Source organism: Sinocyclocheilus grahami, unplaced genomic scaffold (assembly GCF_001515645.1).
Source record: "Sinocyclocheilus grahami isolate Dianchi unplaced genomic scaffold, SAMN03320097.WGS_v1.1 scaffold65.1, whole genome shotgun sequence".
NCBI classification, from domain to species: Eukaryota; Metazoa; Chordata; class Actinopteri; order Cypriniformes; family Cyprinidae; genus Sinocyclocheilus; species Sinocyclocheilus grahami.
The window spans coordinates 525,997-548,736 of record NW_015505244.1 but is presented as its reverse complement, the minus strand read 5'-3'; the positions used below and the strand labels follow the sequence as shown (position 1 = coordinate 548,736).

The 22,740-nt window shown below is 37.8% G+C and overlaps 1 protein-coding gene across 4 annotated transcripts in view; it reads right to left on the bottom strand.

The window, feature by feature from the left end:
- sulf1 (sulfatase 1) overlaps positions 1-22,740 on the bottom strand; it is a 42,607-nt gene that overhangs the window by 8,353 nt on the left and 11,514 nt on the right. For all 4 annotated transcript variants that reach the window (XM_016271715.1, XM_016271716.1, XM_016271713.1 and 1 more), the window contains exons 2-11: positions 16,317-16,545; positions 14,619-14,858; positions 13,118-13,269; positions 9,176-9,345; positions 6,733-6,883; positions 6,468-6,643; positions 5,652-5,780; positions 5,291-5,347; positions 2,401-2,536; positions 130-340 (exon numbers count right to left, since the gene is read on the bottom strand). In XM_016271715.1, coding sequence (XP_016127201.1) covers positions 130-340; positions 2,401-2,536; positions 5,291-5,347; positions 5,652-5,780; positions 6,468-6,643; positions 6,733-6,883; positions 9,176-9,345; positions 13,118-13,269; positions 14,619-14,858; positions 16,317-16,485 — 1,591 coding nt within the window. In that variant the 5' untranslated portion in view covers positions 16,486-16,545. The remainder of the gene's footprint in view (positions 1-129; positions 341-2,400; positions 2,537-5,290; positions 5,348-5,651; positions 5,781-6,467; positions 6,644-6,732; positions 6,884-9,175; positions 9,346-13,117; positions 13,270-14,618; positions 14,859-16,316; positions 16,546-22,740) is intronic.

Genomic DNA, 22,740 nt, shown 5'->3' with positions numbered 1-22,740 from the left:
CTGCATCATTGAACCAGTAGATGGCGACAAGTGAGTGACTTTCAGTCCTAGTCTAAAAAGTCCAGTGTTTGTCTATACAGTCTTGAACAGCCAGCAATCCGTCCTCCTCATTTGAGTGCATATACTTACGTGGATTACTGCTCTGGGCAAACTGTCTCTGCGCCCGCCGTGCTGCCTTGGCCGATTTGTAAGGCCGGTCTCCACAGTGGCAGTCTTTCTTGCGGCTGTCATAGCTTCGAGAGCGCAGACTCCTCGCCCGCTTCTTGGATCCTTCCTTCAGAGAGCCCTTACACTTCTGCAAACGCCACTTCCCACTGACCTCCTCCACACAGTGCCATTTCTGTAACAAAAAGGGAAGGAATTCAGTTTGTGGGCAGACATTTTTGTCTGCCTAACCACTTATTGTGCAAACACCGCCTCATTTGCATAACCACAGCTGTTTTTATTAATGAAATTAATCTTCTGACTGTGAACGGCGAACTTAGTGGTCAAACATCTGCATCTGAGTAATCCCATTAATTCACAATCACACGGCACAAGAGCCACCTCGCAATTTTTCCCATAAAAAAAGCAATCAGAAGCCAATTTAGACTTAATCTCCTAATTTCACAGAGCTGTTTGCTTTGCAAGCTGACCACAGCTCAGACATGTGCTATGGGAAACCATATCCAAACAATGGCCACAACCCTGTTCTGATTTCCTGAGAAGCTGGAGTCCCATCACTGAGTTTATGTATCTGCGGGTGATGCAGTACCTGTTCGCAGCAAGGATGTTTGTGTGAAGGGCGGTAAACCAAAAAGTTAGCCAAAGCTTGCTTGAGCAGTTTCACTCATTTAGTTCCTCCAGACATAGTAGGCAAACACACTAAAACATGTTAAGTATTTCTTGTACCTCACATCCACACACGCACGCACAGACTGGCTCCATATATCCAGAAGTCAAACAGACATAAGAAAACAGCGCCACAGCCAACTATGTGAACCCTCACTACTTGAATGATGGCCTCAGATTCAGGAAGAAACAGACAAACTTTCACACAGCCTCAATCGAACACACTGCCCTCATTGACCCCACTGCAGGCAGTAGGACTGTGTTAATGCCGTCTTTGCGAGGTTTTTTCAACACATTCCTACTAGTCAAAGAAAAAGAAAGAGTATATTGGAAAAACAGATACTGATACTCTACTCAAGCTAAGACTTGAGCTGGAAGCAGTAGACCATAACTACAAGTTTTGTCTATTAAACCATGACAGTCTTCCAAAAGAGTGGATTTCACAGGAAAACAATGGCAGGAGCAAATGCTGCCGTACTTATTAAAACATCCAAACATCGGGTCAGTAAGATTTAAAAAAATATATATTTTTGAGTCTCTGATGCTCACCAAGGCCGCATTTATTAATAGAATTAAAGGGAAATACTATTATAATTTAAAATAACTGTTTGCTTTGTAATTTAATATATTTAAAAATGTTATTTATTCCTGTGATGGAAAAACATAATTTTCAGCAGCCATTACCCCAGTCAGCAACATATAAGATTCAGAAAATAATTCTATATATAATCATTCTATACACAACTTTTTGTCCTCTGCTATGCAAAATCCATCATGCGTTTGGAGCACATTTAACTTACTGCTGCATTTAAACTATAAGACAAGGGTCTTTTATTAAGAAAGCAAATGGCATCAACTCTGATTTCATGTTGACTAATAAAGACTTGGTCTAGTCATACAAAATTTGTTTGGATCTTTCTCCAAAACTTCTCCAGCTTTGTTCTGGCAGGTGACTGGGTCACTGGACTAAAGAAGACTGAAACCCATGTGTTATTCCAACAACTTTTCTGCATTCAATCAAATTTCCAGACAAAGTGTTGCAGGCAAACACTTAACTTGACCATAAAAAGAATCTGGTTTGCATTACTGCAGTCCTTGAAATACTGTCTGCATTTACAGTACCTGAAATTGTACCGATTTGTAATGCTCAGCCCTCTTTGATTCATTGCCACGCCACAGAGGGTCTGGTGGAGCAGGCACACACTGTGCTGATGAAAGAAAACTATGACCAAACTCCAATTATCCTTAATTTGTTGTAAATATCGGTTTCAATTACAGTGGCACCACTCACAAGACTTTGACTGTGAGCCACACACGCCAATCTCAGGTTTCGTGTTGAAGGTGCAAATGAACGTGTTCAATCATCATTTAAGGTTGGGGCAAAAAGCATTTTTTAGAGCTTAAACACCCTGGTTCAAGCCCCTAGTAAGGTAAACAAGGGCCAGATTGAGACTACTTGAATGTTTGAGAGCAAATATTGCGCATGTGTGTGCAAATTCATAAGGGAAATAATATATATAGACAGTAGGTGACAAAAAGAGTAATGCATGTGTTTATTTGAGTTTGTACCTGTCCTGGTTGTTCGCAGGGCGTCTTATACTCTGCCTGCTGACACACCTCCTTCACCTTCTTGTACTTGGGTAAGCTGTTGGAGTGTTGTGTGTTCAAACTGCCTCCTGAGTCATCTTTCTTGCGCAGGATTTTGCTGGAATAACAAATGTGCTTTGGTGAGTTGCTAGGCCACGTTTTACAGTTGGCAGCCTTACTGAAGTTTCGGAAGCCTGGAAAGCATAGCCGTCCCACCCAGGTCAGCATCTCATAACTAATATGTGGAGAGCATTAAAGCTTTCACAGCACACAAACAACATTGTGGCCCAGATTCCCCATGATATATCTTTCCTCTGGATCTAGCTCTAGTTCTATTAGATTAAAAAAAAATTACATTTGTTAAAAGAAAAGTTCACTCAAAAATGAAAATTTGCTCAATTTACTCACTCTCAGACCATCCAAGATGTAGTTTGAGTAACACTTTAGTTTAGGGACTGATACTCACCATTAACTTGTTGCTTATTAGAATGCATATTTCTAGCATATTGGCTGTTTATAAGAATGTATAAAGCACATAATGCTTTATTTTGCATGACCATATTTTAGATCCCTTAATCCGACTGCATGCCTAAACTTAACCATCTTACTATTTGAGGAAAAAAATTGTAAATAGTTAGTTAATAGTGAGAATTGGTCACCAAACTAAAGTGTGACTGTTTTGTTTCTTCATCAGAACAGATTTGAATATAATTAGCATTACATCACTTGCTTACCAATGGATCCTCTGTAGTGAATTCATCAGAATGAGAAACAGCTGATAATTTACATGTACACAGCAAAATAATTTACATGTTATCCACATGACTCCAGTCCATCAATTAACACCTTGAAGTGAAAAGCTGTATACATCGTTTTTTAAATTTTTTAAATCCATCATTAAGGCGTTTTAACTGTTCCTTCTGGCCAAAATACCAATCCATAATCCATTATGATGCTTCCTCCAGTGAAAAAGTTCATTTCCTGTTGTTCTTTCACATTAAAATCCACAGACACATTTATTTAGAACTGTTTTGGACTGCTTTTGCTTGTAAACAGCACTTGATCTGTGCATATTTCTCTCCTGATTCAGATGAGAAGACTTTTTCATTGGAAAAAAGTAATATTATGGACAGAGGATTCGTATTTTAGATAGATGCGATGGTTTGAAGTTAAAAACGTCTTAATAATGGATTTATTGCAGACATGAAGCTTGTGGATTATTGTGATGTTTTTATCAGCTGTTTGGACTCTCATTCTGACGGCACCCATTCACTGTAGAGGATCCATTGGTGAGCAGGTAAAGTAATGCTACATTTTTCCAATTCTGTTCCAATAACGAAACAAACTCATCTACATCTTGAATGGCCTGAGGGTAAGAATATTTACACAAATTTACATTTTTGAGTGAATTATTCCTTTAAGCCCAACCAATCCATAAAAACAAATCATAAAAGGTAGAATTAGGATTCTGTAGGCTGAGAGGACCCAAAAAGCTGGTGAGTCTGGTTGCCTAGGCAAGAAATGAATGCAGTCCATCAAAAAGCCTGAATTAAAGTATTTTATGAAACTCAATAATACTTAACTGTTCATGCATATTTTTACACTTAAAAATGAGCTTTGCCATCATCTAACACATTTAAAACGTGGGTTCCCTTTCATGGGAACTTCGAACTGCGTCCTCTAGGGGTCGCTATGGGGAACGCCTCGTCGTGACCCGTGTCTGAAGCATACATTGAAAAAACACCAACTCGTTGGCCGGCGACAGCCATGACGTCACTACCGGTGCGACTCCAGTATAAATCGGCGCCGGGAGCTACACATCATTCTCTTCTTCGTCTTCATTGACTGTTCTACTCCATTACGAATCATTCCGGCCCAAATTAACCTCCGCCTGTAAGGGAAATTAAGTGTTTTGCATGATTTAACCACAGCTGATTAATGAAGTAGTCGCTAATCTGACTTCTCACAAAATGAGAGCTGTCGTAACCGTGCAAAACAGGCTGAATTAACGGCATTTTGGTATAAACATGCTTCGAGTCCGTGGTCTGGCTTTATACACAACAGTTACTGAGTCACGGAAGCAACAGCGATGTGCTTTATGATTACGCCATTCTTAAAAAAACCTTCTTTCACTTAGCCTTAAGCAGAAACAAAGCACGGGCAGACTGTGGGAGTGGTAATATGCCATTACACAGACTGACAGCTCCCTGTGAGTGACACGAGGAATGTTAGACTGAGACAGCAGTGTGGTTGTGCCCACGGCCACAGATACAATATATAGAGATTGTGTGCAATGGCCGCACAAAGGCAGCGCAAGTTAAATAGGGTAACCTCAATACCATACCCACATTCCTCACATCAGTCACAGAAATCAAGGGAAATGCTACGCACACGTATCAAATTTGAGTCTGATACCACAGGTAATATCATATATTTCCCATGGGGAAGGATTTTTTTCTGTCGTGAGTATCCTAGGTTACTGAAACATATCCGATAATGAGAGTCTAAAGCTGTCATCTGAATAGCTGGACTCCTGAGAACATATTTGATCGAAGAATGTCTGATCTTACCGTGAGGCTGTAGTAATTGTTAATGGTAATTTGGACAAATAAGAATATTTTTGTGATATTTTCCCACATTTTGACCAAGAGTCGTCAAGGAAGAAGGATGTTTGTGCAATGGAATCCTAAAATCATAACATGTACTTCTGATCTTATCTTTCGGCGATTTTACAGTGAAATTCTGGAATGGTTTGAATTGCATGCGGTGAGCCCCCCGTACAAAAAAAATCAATTCAAATTGATTTCGCACATTCATTCTGCAGTGATTTTTATAGTATGATTGAGAAGAGAGGGGAGAACGTTTGCCTTACCCCCGCTCCACGAGGAATGTGTCCCTCCAGACTTTGGGTTTCCGGTTGGGTTTGAATCTGCAATACGAAAACACAAATATTTTATTTCTCTCTCAGTCTTTGTGTCATTTGCATACCATAAGCAGATGTTTAGATTGGCCTGAATTTTGACATCTTAATCTGCTCAATATCTCCTGCCATCATGAGTTGCAGCGACCCCAGAGCATTTCCAGCATTCTTTACCTGCCAGAAACCACTTATAAATGTACTCCAAATGTTCACAAACTGTTAAACTCAATTGAATTGAATTAAAAGCAATAAACAGATACTATGCAACCATTTATTACACTGGGAATGTGTTCATGGAGAGGACTTAGCTCACCTATTGCCAGTCTTTTCCTGCTCCAGAAGCTTCAGGATAGATTTGCCATCCATATTATGTGGAGTGTCCAGGCCAGCTATGTCCAGGATTGTGGGTGCGAGATCAATGTTTAGCACAAGATAGTTGTTTCTGCGGAGTAACACAAAAGATGTAATGTTATGTTATATGTTTTATGTTATGTTATATGTTGTGTTACATGTTTTATGTTATGCTATGCTATGCTATGCTATATGTTATGTTATATGTTGTGTTATGCGTTGTGTTGTGTGTATTGTGAAAGAAACTGTGTATATGAAATGTGTATTATACGACATTATTGCTAATAACCTTTTATATATATATTGCGCACTCACATACAGTAAATTTATATATTTTAACATACATAAATATATAAAATATAAATATATACATGAATAAATAATTTTATATAAATATATTTTCAAAAGTGTGAAAACACATAAATTTAAATTTATTTTTAAATAGAGTACTTAATTTTTAATAAATAATTAAATATATAAAACAAATATATAAATGTATATATTTTAAATTGCAAAATGTGCAAAATGTGCATTATACTATAATATAATGCTAATAAATAAAATTTGAATTAGAAATATATAATTTATAATATATAATATTATAGTTGTAAATTGTAAATAATTTAAAATATTTTTATTTATTATTTCTTTCTATTTCTTTTCATTTATTTTTTAAACAATTAGTGTCAATTAAATGTAAATATAAAAATATACAGATAAAGTGTGGAAAGAAATTATATTGTACAAAATGTGTATTTCAAATAGAAGCTGATTTTACCTCGCCCCTGGTTCCACATTAGGACCTCTGACAAAAAATGGTACTCTGATGTCAAAATCATAGGGCATAGACTTCCCCTTGACCAGGCCAAACTGGCCAATGTGGTAACCATGATCAGCTGTGTAAATGATATAAGTATTATCCAGCTCCCCGGTGTCGACCAGGACATTATAAATCTGTAAAGTAAACACACATTATCTTTCCATTCATATACAAAATCTGTTAAATACCCCAAATTTGGAGCAAGAACACATAAACCACTGACCTTTTCCACAGAGTCATCTACAGACATCAGCGTCTGGAGCCTCCTCCTGTGCAGGTAGTTGGTGAACTCCATGTGAATCGGCTTCATCGGGCCAGTGTACTGCATGATCCAGTGCTTATCCATGTTTGGTGCGTAGTTATAGCTGGGAGTTCTGAGTGAATAAGCACAACATGCTACTGTGAGGAAAACATGCACCTGTCTGCCATTTCACAACCACTTGTGGTTGTTGGAGTTGCCTGTTGTATAACATACTTGACAAGCATCAATAACAGAGCAGTCACCCCTCCCCCTCCACGGAAATGTACTAATTCTCCTCGCTAGGTGTTTTTCTTGGGCTCGCTCTCCATCTCTCCTCACACCATGCTGAGAGTCTCAGGGTTTCTTGGCAGCATTTAATCATATGAGGGTTGGCACATGCATAATAAAAATAATAGCTTCCCCAGCCTTCGGGCCCAAAATAAAGTTTGTAATAAGTCCAGCAACGACAGGGCTATAACCCATTTGCATTTGAAGTGGAGAATAAAACGCTGGGTAAACAGGAGGCTGCGGACTTGTTTGTGGAGCTACGGCTACGAGATGGCCACCTGTTGACTGCAGTTGGCCTCTCTCCACGGCTGAAGACATGGCCATCCTTTGCTTTCCAGACCAGACTCTTGTGCCTAGTGTCATAATGAATGATGGCCACAGGAAAGCTCCATTCTGTCTGAGTGGACGGCTTCTGCCCTCTCCTCCTCAGTGCGCCTTTGTCTGCTCACTGAACTCTTCAGCCAGCTAGTGAGGCAAACTAATACACCACTCTTCGCATAGGTAGAGCAAATTTAGAATTTGGAGTTCAAAGGATGGAATTAGTCCAGATTCGACACCTGTCACAAAGCAGGGTAGAGAATGCTTGTCTTTGAGATGAAATACCCGTGTAGTTTCTGCTTTGGGGGGGGGGCCAGGGCCACCTAGTATGATTTTTTTATTATGCAAATTAAGAATAAAGACAGATGAAGTACAGTCTATAAAAAAATAAAAAAATAAATATAAAGTAAAATATAAATAATTAAATTATTTATTAATTTATGTACATTTTACTACTTTGGTAAAATATAAAATACAGACAATGTAGTGTCTATAAAAATAAATAAAAATAAAATAAATGTATAAATGTATAAATCATTTCTTAATTTATGTATTTTACTTCAATAAAATATAATTAAGTAAAATAAAGTAAAATATAAAAGTAAACAGATATTTATTAATAAAGAAATGTATTTATATATTATAAATTTAGTAAAATAAATAAACATGTAAAATATAAATAAAAGCAAATAAAAATTAAATAAAAGTATAAATGAAGGAAGGAAGAAAGAAAAAGAAAGAAAAGAAAGAAAGAAAGAAAAATTTCTTGAAGCCTTATTTTTTAAAAATATTTTTACCTTTCTATTTTTGGTTGAGCACCTTATTTTGGTATTTTGGATGAGTGTGCTTTTGTTCTTTTTTTACGCCGATGATAAATAAACCCCAAAAAGTTTCTGAAACCCTGCTGCATCATTCCAGAATGCAACCTGCGCCTGCCATCTGTTTCCCTGTTCATTTGGCACAACTTTCCAGGCAACCCTTTCGGCACCAGAGCGACTTGCCAGCCGATGTGAACCTTGGGGTATCCAAGCGTGATCTATTCAGAGCCCATGCACTTTAAAAGATATCAATAACACAAAAGGGTCTTCTAAGACAATGCATTCCCCAAACCTACATAGTGAAAGGCATGATTGATATGAGAAGTGCCAGAATTTTGTGTAGAAAGACAAGCAGAAAGAAATGGATAGGCTCGAGGGACAAAAGTGTGATTTCACCCTGACCAGGATCCTGACATGCCTGGGATGTTAAGGACTTGGAGATGGATGGCCTGTTGCCACAGCACAGTTTGTGGAATAGGAACCTAGCCACAAAACTGATGATAGTGCAGTGAACCAATCAAGGTCTTGGCACCCAGAGTGAGGATCATAAAAATCTCATCCCCATCATCTTACTTGGCATGTGCCAGAGCTTTACTTGGATGATAAATGACTTTTGTTTCATGGTGGTGGTGTCATGTGTGAAGTGCATTTCAGTGCACTGTCATCTCTTAAGAGTCTAATTTTAATGACATTTTCAAATATATGAGGCCACAAAAATTCCTAAAGCTACAAACTTATATTTACCTGCAAGCCAAATTATAATGGTTTAAAATTTATAGGAAAGTGATCTGCTTGGAATGCTACTGTTCTACTAAAAATGTGTCCTTTGGAATATGCTATTATAAATACATACAGAACAATAAAAATATCTAGACTCAACAATTCAAACACCAGTGTATATTCCAGCAGGGCTTGGCTCTCAGACAGGATAGACTGGGTTCAGTAGAGTTCAGTGTTGTCGCTCTTGCAGAGTGTAACTGAATGTTCTGAGAGTCACTCACATGTGCTGGGAAGCGTTTGGGAAGAGCTCGGAGTACTGCGGTGCTGAATCCTCCGGGCCATGAGGCGCTGCATGACTGATCACCATCATCACCGGCCGATGCGGGTACATGCGCTTGGACATTCGGAAGTAGTTGATGCTGTCGTTGGTAATCAAATCAGTGAAGTAGTCCTGGAACAGGCAGAATAAAAAAAAAAATCATGTATACATAAAGTGAATGATCTCCACATGGATATGCTTCTTTCACAGCTTGAACAAATAAAGCAAGGGTCAATAAAAATATGTTTTTTTCTATTTATTTCTATTATTGAATATTATTGAAACAAATTATTTTATATTAATTTGAAATTTAATTTGAAGTATCTGAATGATTTATAATCATTTTTAATTAGAATCAATCATTTATAAACATTTAAATGCAATTCAAACACACTGATTCTTCGATAAGTATTCTTTTAATTTCTAAATGAAATTTCATTTTGATATTTTTAGGTGGCATAAAATCAGGCCAAGAAAAAACAACTGTCCTGAAGTTATAAATGGGAAAAAACCTCATACAAACAACCAAACAAACAAAATCCCTCAAGTAGTTTGACTTGATCTTATTACTTCTTAGAAATATTTTTTTAACAAAATGACCTCACTGTTTATTTTATATATATATATATATATATATATATATATATATATATATGGTGAACACGTTGTTCCCAAATCAAAGCTCTCCTCGAGAATAAAAAAGTGGGCATGATTATCTTTTTATATATATATATATATATATATATATATATATACACACACTGAACAAAATTATAAACGCAACACTTTTGTTTTTGCCCCCATTTTTCATGAGCTGAACTCAAAGAATTGAATGTTCATTTCTCTAGCATAAGCCGTCTCCAAAGGTGTTTCAGAGAATAAGGCAGTACATCCAACCGGCCTCACAACCGCAGACCACGTGTAACCACACCAGCCCAGGACCTCCACATCCAGCATCTTCACCTCCAAGATCGTCTGAGACCAGTCACCCGGACAGCTGCTGCAACAATCGTCTTGCATAACCAAAGAATTTCTGCACAAACTGTCAGAAACCGAAGAGGACTCCAGTGGCAACCTGTGAAGCTCTGGTGAACTCCATGCCCAAGGGGGTTAAGGCAGTGCTGGAAAATAATGGCGGGCGCACAAAATATTGACACTTTGGGCCCAATTTGGACATTTTCATTTAGGGGTGTACTCACTTTTGTGGCCAGCGGTTTAGACATTAATGGCAGTGTGCGGAGTTATTTTGAGGGGACAGCAAATTTACACTGTTATACAAGCTGTACACTCACTACTTTACATTATAGCAAAGTGTAATTTCTTCAGTGTTGTCACATGAAAAGATCTAATAAAATATTTACAAAAATGTGATAAACTTTAGTAAGCCGAATCAAATTGCCTTGAAAACCCTCAAAATTGTGTGTCATGGTCAGTCTTTTAAAATATCTGATTGTGTGACTTTTCTTTTCTTTTTTAGTGCAGTTCCCTAAAAATCTTTCATGAATTCATATTTGTAAAAAAAAAAACACAGACACACACATTTTTTTTATTATGTGTACGATGTTTACATTTGTGTTAAGAATAAGGAAAAATAACTTTTTACTTTGTCACATTATTTAAACTTCTGTTGAAATTAATTTTTTTTTTTTTAACTATATGAAACTGACATTACCTACAACAACAGAGCTAATGCCATGACGCTAACAACTCAGTAATGAGCACGACAAGGGCGTTGACGGCTTCACTCAATGTTAATAGAGGGTCTTAGCCCTCCATGAGTCTGGTGTTATGACAACACTGAGGTCTCAATCTTACTGCTATGTGGCAGCAGCAGGAATGTGCACAAGGGCTTGGGGGTAAAAATCACGTGATGCTGAAGCTGTAAGCCCTTTGATGGCAGTGCTCCTGGTCTGGGCTGGTTGTGGGAAAGTCTCCACCCCCCTTCCCCCTCTACCCTCCCAATTGCTAAAACATTGCTACCACTGGAATCTGTGGGAGTGAAAGTCTTATGGAAGTTATTGTTTAGAGACGCGCTCAGTGGACCTTGTTCCTCAGCATTACAGCAAAACATATCCATGTCATGCCAGGGTCATGTTGTACAACTAACTGAACCAGCATGTTTGTTTATATTGGAAAACTATACAGTATCATCTTGAATGTTTCAGTGAAACAGAATCTGAATGTGCAACAAATTCTTATTGTAAGAGCTCTTATTGTCTAAATAATTCTTATTGATTAAACAGGACTAAAAGGCTACAGCCAATCTAAAGTTGAAACTATTAGTCATTTGTAAATGTTTATAAATGATTACTAATAATTTAGTATCTTTATTGGCATTGGACGTTTAGCTAATGGAACAAGGTTTGTGTAAAGGGTGGCTGGTTAAGTTTAGCTAAATGCTTGCTAAAGACATATCAGATTGTAATTTTGGTGCAAAAAATATTTTTATTGCCTCAACACTCACATTAGTATACTACTCTTCAGTGTATCATTAAACAGGATATTCCTTGAATCATAAATAAGCAGGAGAAAACATTTTTTAAAAAGAAAATACTTGTTCATTTTTCAAAACAATATAATATAAACAGATTGAACCGTGTTCTTATAATTATCAAATTGACCCCGTACACCGTCGACCCTTTAACCAACCCTTAAACCTACATATGCCACCAAACCTGTCCCTAACCTTACCCGTAATCACACCTCAGTAGGAGCTAAAGTTTTGTGCATTAAAACAAGCTTTAAATCATTTTATAACATCTGTTAAAATCATTTGAAGATTTTCAATAAGTGCTTGATCATATGGAATTGAAAGTTTAATGACATTTGTAAGCATTTTACCTTACATGAAATAATGATTTGTTTATCTAATGTTTAATAAGTTTATTAGCAAACATTAACTAGCACATTACCTAACGCTTGAATATATATTAACTAATGATCCATTAAGCATTATATAATGTTTGTTAATGATTTATTAATGAAAGTTATTATACAGTTTACCAACATTTCTGCAAACCTCATGGAGAAACCTTCAGCCTCTTGTGCCTCTCCACTTGTGGGTAATTTAACACCTTCATTCAATTCAACAAGCAGGTAATTGACATCCGATTAACAGTCCAAACATTTATTTGCTCATCCCTTAGACTGCCTCCAAGCCAATTTATGCCCAAACCATGAAACCTCACTACAAATTCCACATTCCCCAAAAACATGCTACCTTTGAGAGACTCCAAAAGCTTGTTTTGACAGCAGCTCCCAAACACTCTAGAGCTGGAAGGTGGCCATGTCAAATTAACGATTTAAACTTTGATTTTATCACTTTGCTCATATTGAAGGTCTTGCACAAGGATGGCAAAAGTCACTATCACTTCACATCTAGCCATACAGCGTACTGTAAACCATGGCTATGATATAGTATCAAATAGTAATAGTATAGCATTGTATACTGCACTGCATACTGCTTGTTAAATTTGCATACCTTATTAAATTTTGTTCTAAAATGTTGACTTAATTAAAAATGTGCACAGATTACATATTTACTGCAAAATAGTAAGAGAAGTATGCCAATCTGAACATAGTCCAAATATCCAACCTGTCAAATCAGCAGAACTCTAGTTGTTTCCAAAAGGAACTTTGTCCCAAAGACATTGTCTCTTTTTCTACCAAGTTTTATTCAGTGTAACCACCTGATGACACAGAAGACACAGATGTAACTCCCCATGCCCCCTTTAATCTAACCACATTCCATGTGGAGTCAACCGACCCAAATTTTATATGTAATTAGAGGCCTGAAATTAGTTGCGAACAGACCATACAATTGAACATAAACTGAAAATTGAGTTTAAAAGAAATCTTTGGCATGGTGTCAGGGCTGTGAACTTATGTGACCAGGCGCACATACCTTGGCATAATCCGCGCCGTGCTTCTCCTTGTTCCCGTTCCGACAGACGGTGTAATTATAGAAACGGGAATTTTTGATCAGCCCCACCCATTCGCGCCACCCAGGTGGGATGTAGCTGCCGTTGTACTCATTGAGGTACTTCCCAAAGAAAGCTATGGGACGAAATAAAGAAAAACAAACTTGAATCTATGTTCAGTGAGGTCGACACAAAGTCTAAAATGATCATTTATGACAAGCGTCTCAAAACACTGCTTTTGACCAGCACCTGTAAATGTCTGTCTCTGCATTGTATACATGTCTCCTCTACCCTTTCCACTCTAAGCTAAGCCAAAACATCTTCCAAAAGAGCTGGGCAAGCAGCCAGTCTGCCTTGGAGAGTTAATTGTAGACTAACACATCAGCTGGAAACCACAAGCAGTGGTGAGGCCTGAACCCCTGTATTCAGGGTCAGAACGTGCTGCCACTCAATTCACACAGCACAAGGCTACTGGCACGTTTAGCTCCATGCTTAACTTCCACAAACTAGACAAATTTAAAATTCCTGTAAAACTTTTATTTGACCTCTAGGAACAAATGTGAAAGCACCATTTTAGTGAAATTGAAGAACACTGTCAGACAAATACATTTCCAACTGACTTTTAAGGGTAAAGTGGGGAAACTGTTGTATCACTAATTATATCATTTTAGTGATACAAATATATTATGTAAATAATAATAATAACTATTATTCCCTCATGAAGACCTTAAGGTTAAAACATTTGCGGTCAAAACATTAATTCAATAAAATCTGTGCATATACAGAGAATGTGTAGATATTTATTGTTTTTAATTTATATACACACAATATTTTGGTAACACTTTATTTCGATAGTCCACTTTAGACATTCTATTAACAATTATTTGCAACTACATGCCAACTAGCAGTTAGTAGAGTATTAGTAGACTGTCTGCTTAATATCTTCTAACACTTTCTTTGTCAACATTCTTCTAAACCTAAACCTACCCTAACAGTCTACTCTGAGAGTTAGTAGACATGTAGTTGCAAATTAATGAGAATTAGTTGACATGTAGTTACAAAGTTACTTATAGTTAATAGAATGTCTAAAGTGGACTATCGAAATAAAGTGTAACCAATATTTTTTCCTGCAAAACTGCAGTAGTATAAAACTAAAATGGTCTGTTATTTTTAATATTAACATTTAAATTGATGAATTAATATTGCACAAAAAAGTCAATGCACACAAAAATATTTCTTTTATTCAGCAAGGAAAAATTAATTTAATCAAAATTGACAGATATTTCCTATCGTAACAAAAACTGTAATACTGTATATATATATAACAATTTTACTGTTTTTCCTGTGTTTTTAATAAAATAAAATGCAGCTATGGTGAGTGTAAGAGGCTTCTCAAAAAACATTTTAAAAAACCACACCGACCCCAACTCTGGTTCAGATCAAGCAGGTCAGAATGAGTCGTCTGTTTCTCGTTTCGTTTCTTACCTGTTCGGTATCCAGTGTCGTTGAGATAAACGGCAAAGGAGCGCGGCTCATGCTGAGCTTGCCAGGAAGGTGAGGAACAGTTCTCGTTGTTGGTGTACGTGTTGTGGTTGTGGACATACTTCCCAGTAAGCATGGAAGAGCGTGATGGACAGCACATGGGCGTAGTTACAAACGCATTTGTAAATGAGGTTCCACCGTCCTCCATGATCTTGCGAGTTTTGTTCATCACCTGCAATGAGCCTGACACACCAAGCAAGACAAATGCATGTTCAGTAAATTACGTTTAAGAATATCAAACCTCAACATGTCTTAATATACAATATGCTGTCAAAAGTAGCCCTAATAGTGTTTGATGGGGAGAAGGATCCATGTAGTTCTGTGGCAATGCCACGACTGGCTGTGGTTCCAGGACTAAGGCCCTTAGCCTCTCAGATGTCTGAGGGAAGCCATTAAATATTAAAAGAGGAAATAAGACAAACCTATGATGACAATCTGAGATTGAGACCTATAGGATGTTATGCTCTCAGAGGAAGGAACCTGATCCAGTGACAACAGTTAGGCTTACCAAATGGTACAGATACCAAGAGAGACTTGGGAGGCAGATCAAGAAGACTTACAAGCAAGCAAGCTAATGTTCCCGGGACTGAAGTCCGAGAAGGTTCAAGGCTTCTCTTTCGAAGGCTGAGTTAATGATGAACAACTTAAACTTAAAAAGATCTCTTACAAAAGACGAGTGACAATCCTGCTGAAAAACCCTGCATAGTCTGTCACCAGCACATGTTTTGAATGCTGATGTTTCCACAAGGTGTTTTAACTAGTTTAACCAGCAAGATTGCCTTGGTTTAACTAAAACAAAAAATAAACACTGAACCAGCTAATCAAGGTCTTTAGGGTTGCCAGGTAGATGTGTTGGTCACCAGGTACCAGTGCTACCTTAAACCAGCATGGTCCTTCCAGATGGTCTTTCCAGTAGAGTACTGCAAGTGATTTTTGTACTTCGTATTTTTGTCTTGTTTTCCAGAACAGATATGTAAACATTCTGAATTCAAAATGGATTTTCTTGAGAAGCAAAATGAAGAAAAGTTCTTGTTTTCTGAAAAATTCAACATAAAATAAGTGAATTCATGCCTAAAACAAGAAAGAAATATCTGCCAATGGGGTAAGAAAAATACACATAATCCAAATGGAAAATAACTTTTCTTACCCCAGTGGATGATAATTTTCTTTTTTTATAGAAAAACTTACACCATTTTGCATCATTTTGCTTCTTCAATTTGCTTAAAAAAATAAATTCATCTGGATTTAAGAAGGCTTAGTATGAACAGCAATTATTTAAGCCATAATGGAAATGGTCAACAAACACTAATTGAAACACCACAAAAAAAAATAAAAAATTATTAATTAATAGTGATAATAATAATAAAGATATCCATCTCACAAATATTGAAGCGAAGAGTGCAAATTCAAACACCAAATCAGTGAGGGGAATACAAAAAAAATGTTTGGTCTAGAGTTCCATTCCCATGTTTCTCCAAGTATCATTACGGCTTTTGAGGATCTCTACAGAAACTTTCCAGACTACTTGCTGATTCATACTATTGCATGCCGAGCACTGACAAAGCCTCGAGAGAGGTCTCCACCTCATTCGTCTGCAGAACAGATGGGCCATTAATGATGAATCGCATCTGGTATACTCACCCAACTCCACATCCTGGTCATCTGTCATGATGAGTATGATGTTGGGTCTGATGTTCCGTCGGTCACCTTGAACCCGCCCACGCAGGCCCTGACCACGGGTGGTGAAACCAAAGCAGACCAGTGGGGCGGCCAGGACCATCATCCAGGCCAGGCTCACTAGCTGCATCATGGGACTGCAAACCGGGGTGTGTGAACACACTTTAGAAGGTTGGAATCCTCACAACGTAATCTGCTTAGAAAAGAGTAAGGAGCTGTTAATGCTTCGAGATTTCTAAAAAGGTCAAAACAAATGTTACTATGGTTAACAGAAATTGGAGAGACTAAAAAGAACCACTTTTCCTTCCTTCGCAAGACAAACGACAACTCTAGATCCTTGTCTGCAACCTCTAATAAATCATTTGCATCTGTTTTTAAGCTCAGTGTCATCTATTTTCACATCCATCCACAAGAACAGCAACAGACCATAGAAAATCTCAAACCTGGCACTGCAAATAAACATAAAACACCTTTTAAAGGAATCAACACATGCTTTAAACTTTCAACGTATTTCCAGGATGTCCGCCCACTAAAATAAACACTTAAAAAGATACTTTAAAAAACACTAGCTCAAAAGTTCTTCACACTTACCAAACATTAAAACACTCCATAACCCTACCTGTAAAGTTCTTAGCTTAGTAGTGTCACATGTGGTGTATACACCCAATATCTTTACTTCAGTTCTGCACTCATATTTACAGACATTTTCTTGAAGTCAGAAAGGCCTGAGTGTCTCTCTCCGTGTGTGCAGACAAGTCAGCTCTTTCTCTCTAATCAGTCACACTCCTTCAGTACCATTGAAGCTTTGCCATTGGCTATTAAGGGCTGCACCGTCCCACACCCAGCCAATCGCGTTTAATGGCCAGGTTGTCAGTCACAAGGCCCAAAGCTTGTGACCCCTAGCGGACACCCAGTGGGAATTACGAAGCGGAGCGTTCCGCTACATTAACCCTTGTGCTGCGGTCGCCACTCGCAGATTTACAAACTGACCCCTTTACACAGCATGGCATTCACTCTACACCAGCAAAGATGACTCAGTGTAATCTTTCATATTCCATAGACATGTTTCATTTCCCAAAACCCATGTCCTGGCTTCAAGCCTTGTAGGTTTTGTGCTAATGCATGAGGTAAATACATTTTCACATTTTAATTTTCCTGATGATTGGCGCATGAATAAAAGTGGGTTTGATTGAAATACCCATCCAATTTCTCTGCGAGTTTATTGTATAAACCTTATGGAGGACCATATTGCTTGTGGCCCCATGCTGATCTTTGTCTCCGATCAATTTATGCACCTGATCCTCGTCGTATGCCATTCATTTGGCTTTATAATTTTGCTTGCCAATGTAAATTACCCGAGTTCAATAGTCATTTTATACTTGTGACAAAAAGACCAGTGAGAGTAAAGAAATAAATGAGTAAATTAGAGTCAGCAGTCAGCACTTGTTTTACAGTATCAACTTGAGGCCAATGTGTCCACATATTCCAACTAACAATACTCCATTTGACTGAAGGGAAATCCCTTCCGAATTAGTGACATAAAGCAAAATCATATTATAAGAGAGCAAGAATGTAACCATGTCTTGGACATTGGCAGGGACAAAAAAAAATGGGTGTGGTCGCAAATGTAACGGAAATTAAAATTAATTAATAATTAAAATATTTAAAGTAATTTCAAGGAATAAAAAAAAAGTAGTAAAAGAACCACAATTTATTTAAAACTATCTGCAAATAATGATTTCCTTTTAAAATGTGCACACATTCACTCTCAACAATTCCAGTATGTTGAAAATGGCTCTGTTAATGTTTATGGTCTTCTCATTCAATTACAAATTACTTTACATGAAACATGTACAGTAAAGGATAAAGGTTTACATTTATCATCCAGGCCAGGCTTGTTAAAATTTAAATTTAGCAAAATTTGACATTCAAAAGTTTTTTATTAACTCTGATGATATTCGCAAAAAAACCCCCCAAAAAACATTCATGCTGTTATCATATCAAACTCTGAAAAAACAAAAAAAACTAAAAGCACTATAAAAAGGCAGCATAAATGTAGTCCATATGACTATTCAATATCTACCGAAACCATACGATAACTTACAATTACTTCTACCTTGTCTTCATAGTGCTTTTTTTTTGACAGATGTGATCACTATGTACTGTCACTGTATGGACTGATACCAACGTGAAAAACAATGCCATATTGATTTGGAACAACATTAAGGTGCGTAAACAATGTCAATTTTCATTTTCAGGAGGTGGACCATATGACATCTGATAAGAAGGAGCTGTCGAATGGAAAACAATGTGCTTGCCCTCCTCCATCATTGTGCAGATGATGGGCTGCCTCTCAAATGGGACTCTGAGTGCTTTTTTGGACAGAGTGGATTTCAGTCACCCTGACAGCACTGTGCAAACACTGGCACTGTTTAGACAAACCCTTGGTGCTTGGGATGGCAGGGTCCAGTCAGACCAGAATGTACACGCACACACACACAGTATGACTTCCAGATCTCATGAAAACCTCTTAATGCCCTGAAATTATATAAAGGACTCCGTCAACCATTCATTCAGACGCATGCTTCCTTTCCATCATCTGTTTTATGTCTACATGGTTGAAATTAGATTGACATTTCAGCATCAGTATTCAATTTAAAATGCTAAACGAATACTTTCATTGACTTTCTCATGTAACACTACAAGATGAACTATTGTGTGATGTGCCTCCAGCACATTTGAAACTAACATTGATAACTCCAGCCAAAAAAAGTCAATACTTTGCTATTTAGCTTAATCATGTGGTCCTCAAACAACCCTGAATTAAACTGTCTCTGCCCTCAAAGATGACACATTCACCCTCATTCCAGCACTGTAATTTTAGAATGCAGTCAACTCAAAATAGCTCTTCTATTTTCTTCCCTGGAGGGAAAAAGGGTTGTGAATTATCATTTTGTTTTAATTACCCTCATTACTGTGAAAATGTGTTCCAGTTGGTGGCACTGGCAAGAACATAAACCACTACTTTGCTTTTCTCTGATGCACGGGTCCTCCACTGACCCTATGCCTACGAAAAACAGACCTGCTATCCTCCATTTCCATGAATAATGGGAAACAAAGCTTCCACACTTCCATGACTCACTAACACTGAATCAGCACTGGGCTGGTATGCAAAAATGATGTGAAGTTTGTATCTGAAGCCTTCAGCGGAAAACCTTGCGACTTTCTCTGGCTTAGTCAAACTGTTATTTGGATAATGTGCTTGTAATGTGCAGAACAAAAAGTACTTCCAACTCACTTGATTTAAGCATTATGCAACTATTTAAAAGTGGTTATATTAAAGTACAGTCCGGAGACATAATACCTAGATCACCACATTGAACTAAAGTTATACTCCAAATCCTGCAATGAACAAGAGGATAGTATTGTTAGACCATGCTGTTCTGGAAAATTAAGGATGCACTTATATTAAAATTCTGGAAAATATTGTTAAGCCAATACTTATTCACAACACAACACAACACAACTCAACACAACACACAAAGCAAAGCAAAGCAAAGCAAAAAACACAACAAAACAAAAATAAATCATTTTAATTGCCAGATACTGAACATATTTGAAAGTATGGAAGACATATTCATTCCGAGATCTTTTACAGATCACATTTATGTATCATTAAAACATACTGTAAATTGTATTTATAAACAAATTCATCATAATTTTATAACACCAACTAGTAACTTATGGCTATTTCAACTTTTGGTACAGGGTCTGCACACATCTGCTGAGAGCCATGCCTTTGTAGACCTGCATTACTGAAGAACAAGAAAGCATTCTTCTGGGTCACAGATGAGCACCAGAGCAAGAATCGTCCCAGCCCTTATTGTTTTAGGGATTAGAGGAAATTACCCAGTAAATTAGCCTCTACTGTACTAATCAGGGCTAAGCTGGGGGAATCATATTTGGGACTTATTAAGAAAAAAAGGTCTCAAAGGTTCAAAGGAGCAAAACAAAAAGGCTACTATTGGACTTTTCAAGTCTGACACAGCTGCCAAAAAATAGCCCCATATGAAAGAGGTGCAATTTTCAGATTAATGGATGACAGGACCAGGGTCCTTCAATGTGATCCAAAATCTGTACTTTTATGATTTCACTATGCTTTCAGCCCCCCTCCATGTTTACTAAGGCATCCAGCCCCCCTTCCTAACAACATAGTGGTGTTTTCTACCATGTAGTGCTATCAGAGACAGCGGCTCAGAAGTTCTTGGCAAGCAAAAGCCGCCACTGCTGCCTGTGGTGAAGGCCCAGACCACATACTTTCATGCGCCTTGAACCCCCTTTGACCCACATGGTAATGTGGGGTGGTTAACCCAAACCTCAAGCACCTGGACTCTCAAAAGAGTCCCGAAATGAGTGCCGCCGAATTCATAGTCTTCACAGGTAAGGATAGATGAGTTCCTGAGGAAGAGGCCACACGATTAAGATCAGAATGTCATGACCCGGCACATTCTTTCCAACCGCACTGGGTTTTATAACATCTAGACTGCATCACGAATAGTCTGGTTTCTGTCAATCCCTCGTCCAGGAAGACGAGAATGGCAAGGCTGCATTCGTAACATGTGCGACCAGCTTCTAAAATCACTTAAAATGAAAACCCTGATCCCTGTCAGCTTGAAACAATTCCTTTTAAACCAGAGCACCATGCAAGAACTCGTCCTTCACCATGGCAAAGTTGTTTGTGCATCTTCGTTGCAAATGAGAGTCTCTCGTGAGCCAAGAACAAGTATAAATCAAACCAGATGGCACTGCTAAATAGTGAGTCAGCCATTCATAAATGCAAGGTTTCCATAGACAAAGACAGTCTCGAGGGCTAATCCCCCTTTCCATTCCATCACTATACAGACTTTGCTCGCTCCGTGTTCTCCACAGAATGTGCCTGTACAGAAGCCAAGTGACTGGAGAACAATCAGCAGTAAGAACACTTCAGAGTTTATTGGTTGTGACAGTTGCACTTTAATTATCAAAGAGTCCAAGGCAAGATTTGCTTTTACTTTAACAATGCTGTTAAAGGGATTTTTACGGGATGATACTCAAAATACCCCATTACCTGACAGATATCACTGAACTAGGTGTCCAGAAACATCACACCTGTATGAGGAGCTTGTCAATTATTTTGCACATTTGCAAGTACCTTTATAGGGATTGTTCACTCAAAAAAAAACACCCTTCCAAACCTGTATAACCATCTTCTCCTGAAGAGAGAGAGAAAAAAATGACTTTTTGTCTATACTATTTTTTCATTGCTAAAATTCTATTTATTGTTTTTGTTCCACAAAAGAAAGGATATTTTGGAATGACGTAAGAGTGAGTACATGAGAATTTTAATTGTTGGGTGAAGTTTCCCTCACTTGGGTGATCATCTGGAAAGTTATACATGGCAAAAGACAGGCTATTTGAATATAAAGATGCACAGCGACTGCACACAGATGACTGTTTCTGCAGAGGCTGTTTGCATATTTCTGTATGCTGATTATTCCCATTGGGGAGAAATGATTACTTAGCCACAGAATTTTGAGGTTTGTATTTTGCAATGTTTCTTTTTTTTAAATCAGCCAGGACTTCACTGCTCCATCCACAGTGTCAAAGCCTACAGACTCATGGAGAACTGTGGTCAGGCACACAGCGATGAGCCTCCATCACCAAGAGCCGTCCACCCACATGGAAGTGAGAAAAGCCAACAAAACTAGTGTAATGTGACCAGTTTTAGAGTGTGCACCCAAATGTATCATTGGACCAAGTTGATTTTCGTTGGACAAAAATACATTTAAAAATATTTTTAAAATGTTTGTTTTGTTCCACAGAAAAAATTAAATCATACAGGTTTTTGGAATGACATGAGGGAGTAAATAAGAATTTTCATTTTTAGGTGAACTTTTCCTTTATGATCATCTGGAGAATTTGACATGGTAAAAGACAGGCTGTTTGAATACAGTGATCGTATAGAAACTGCACATAGATGACTGTATTTGCAGAGACTGTTTGCGTATTTCTGTATGCTGATTATTCCCATTGGGGGAGAAATGATTACTTAGCCACAGAATTTTGAGGTTTGGATTTTGAATTCTTTTTTTTTTATTTTTTAAATCAGTCAGGACTTCGCTGCTCCATCCACAGTGTCAAAGCCTACAGTGTCTTGGCAGAATGTGATTAGTCACACCGCATAAGCCTCCATCAACAAGAGCAGTCTACCCACATGGGAGCGACGCAAGCCAACAAAAGCCAACAAAACTAGTGTGATGTGACCAGTTTTAGAGTGGGTACCCAAATGTAGCTCTTCGTTGCTCAATCAACTTCGGGGCACATTTTGTTCTCTCTGATGGAACAGATG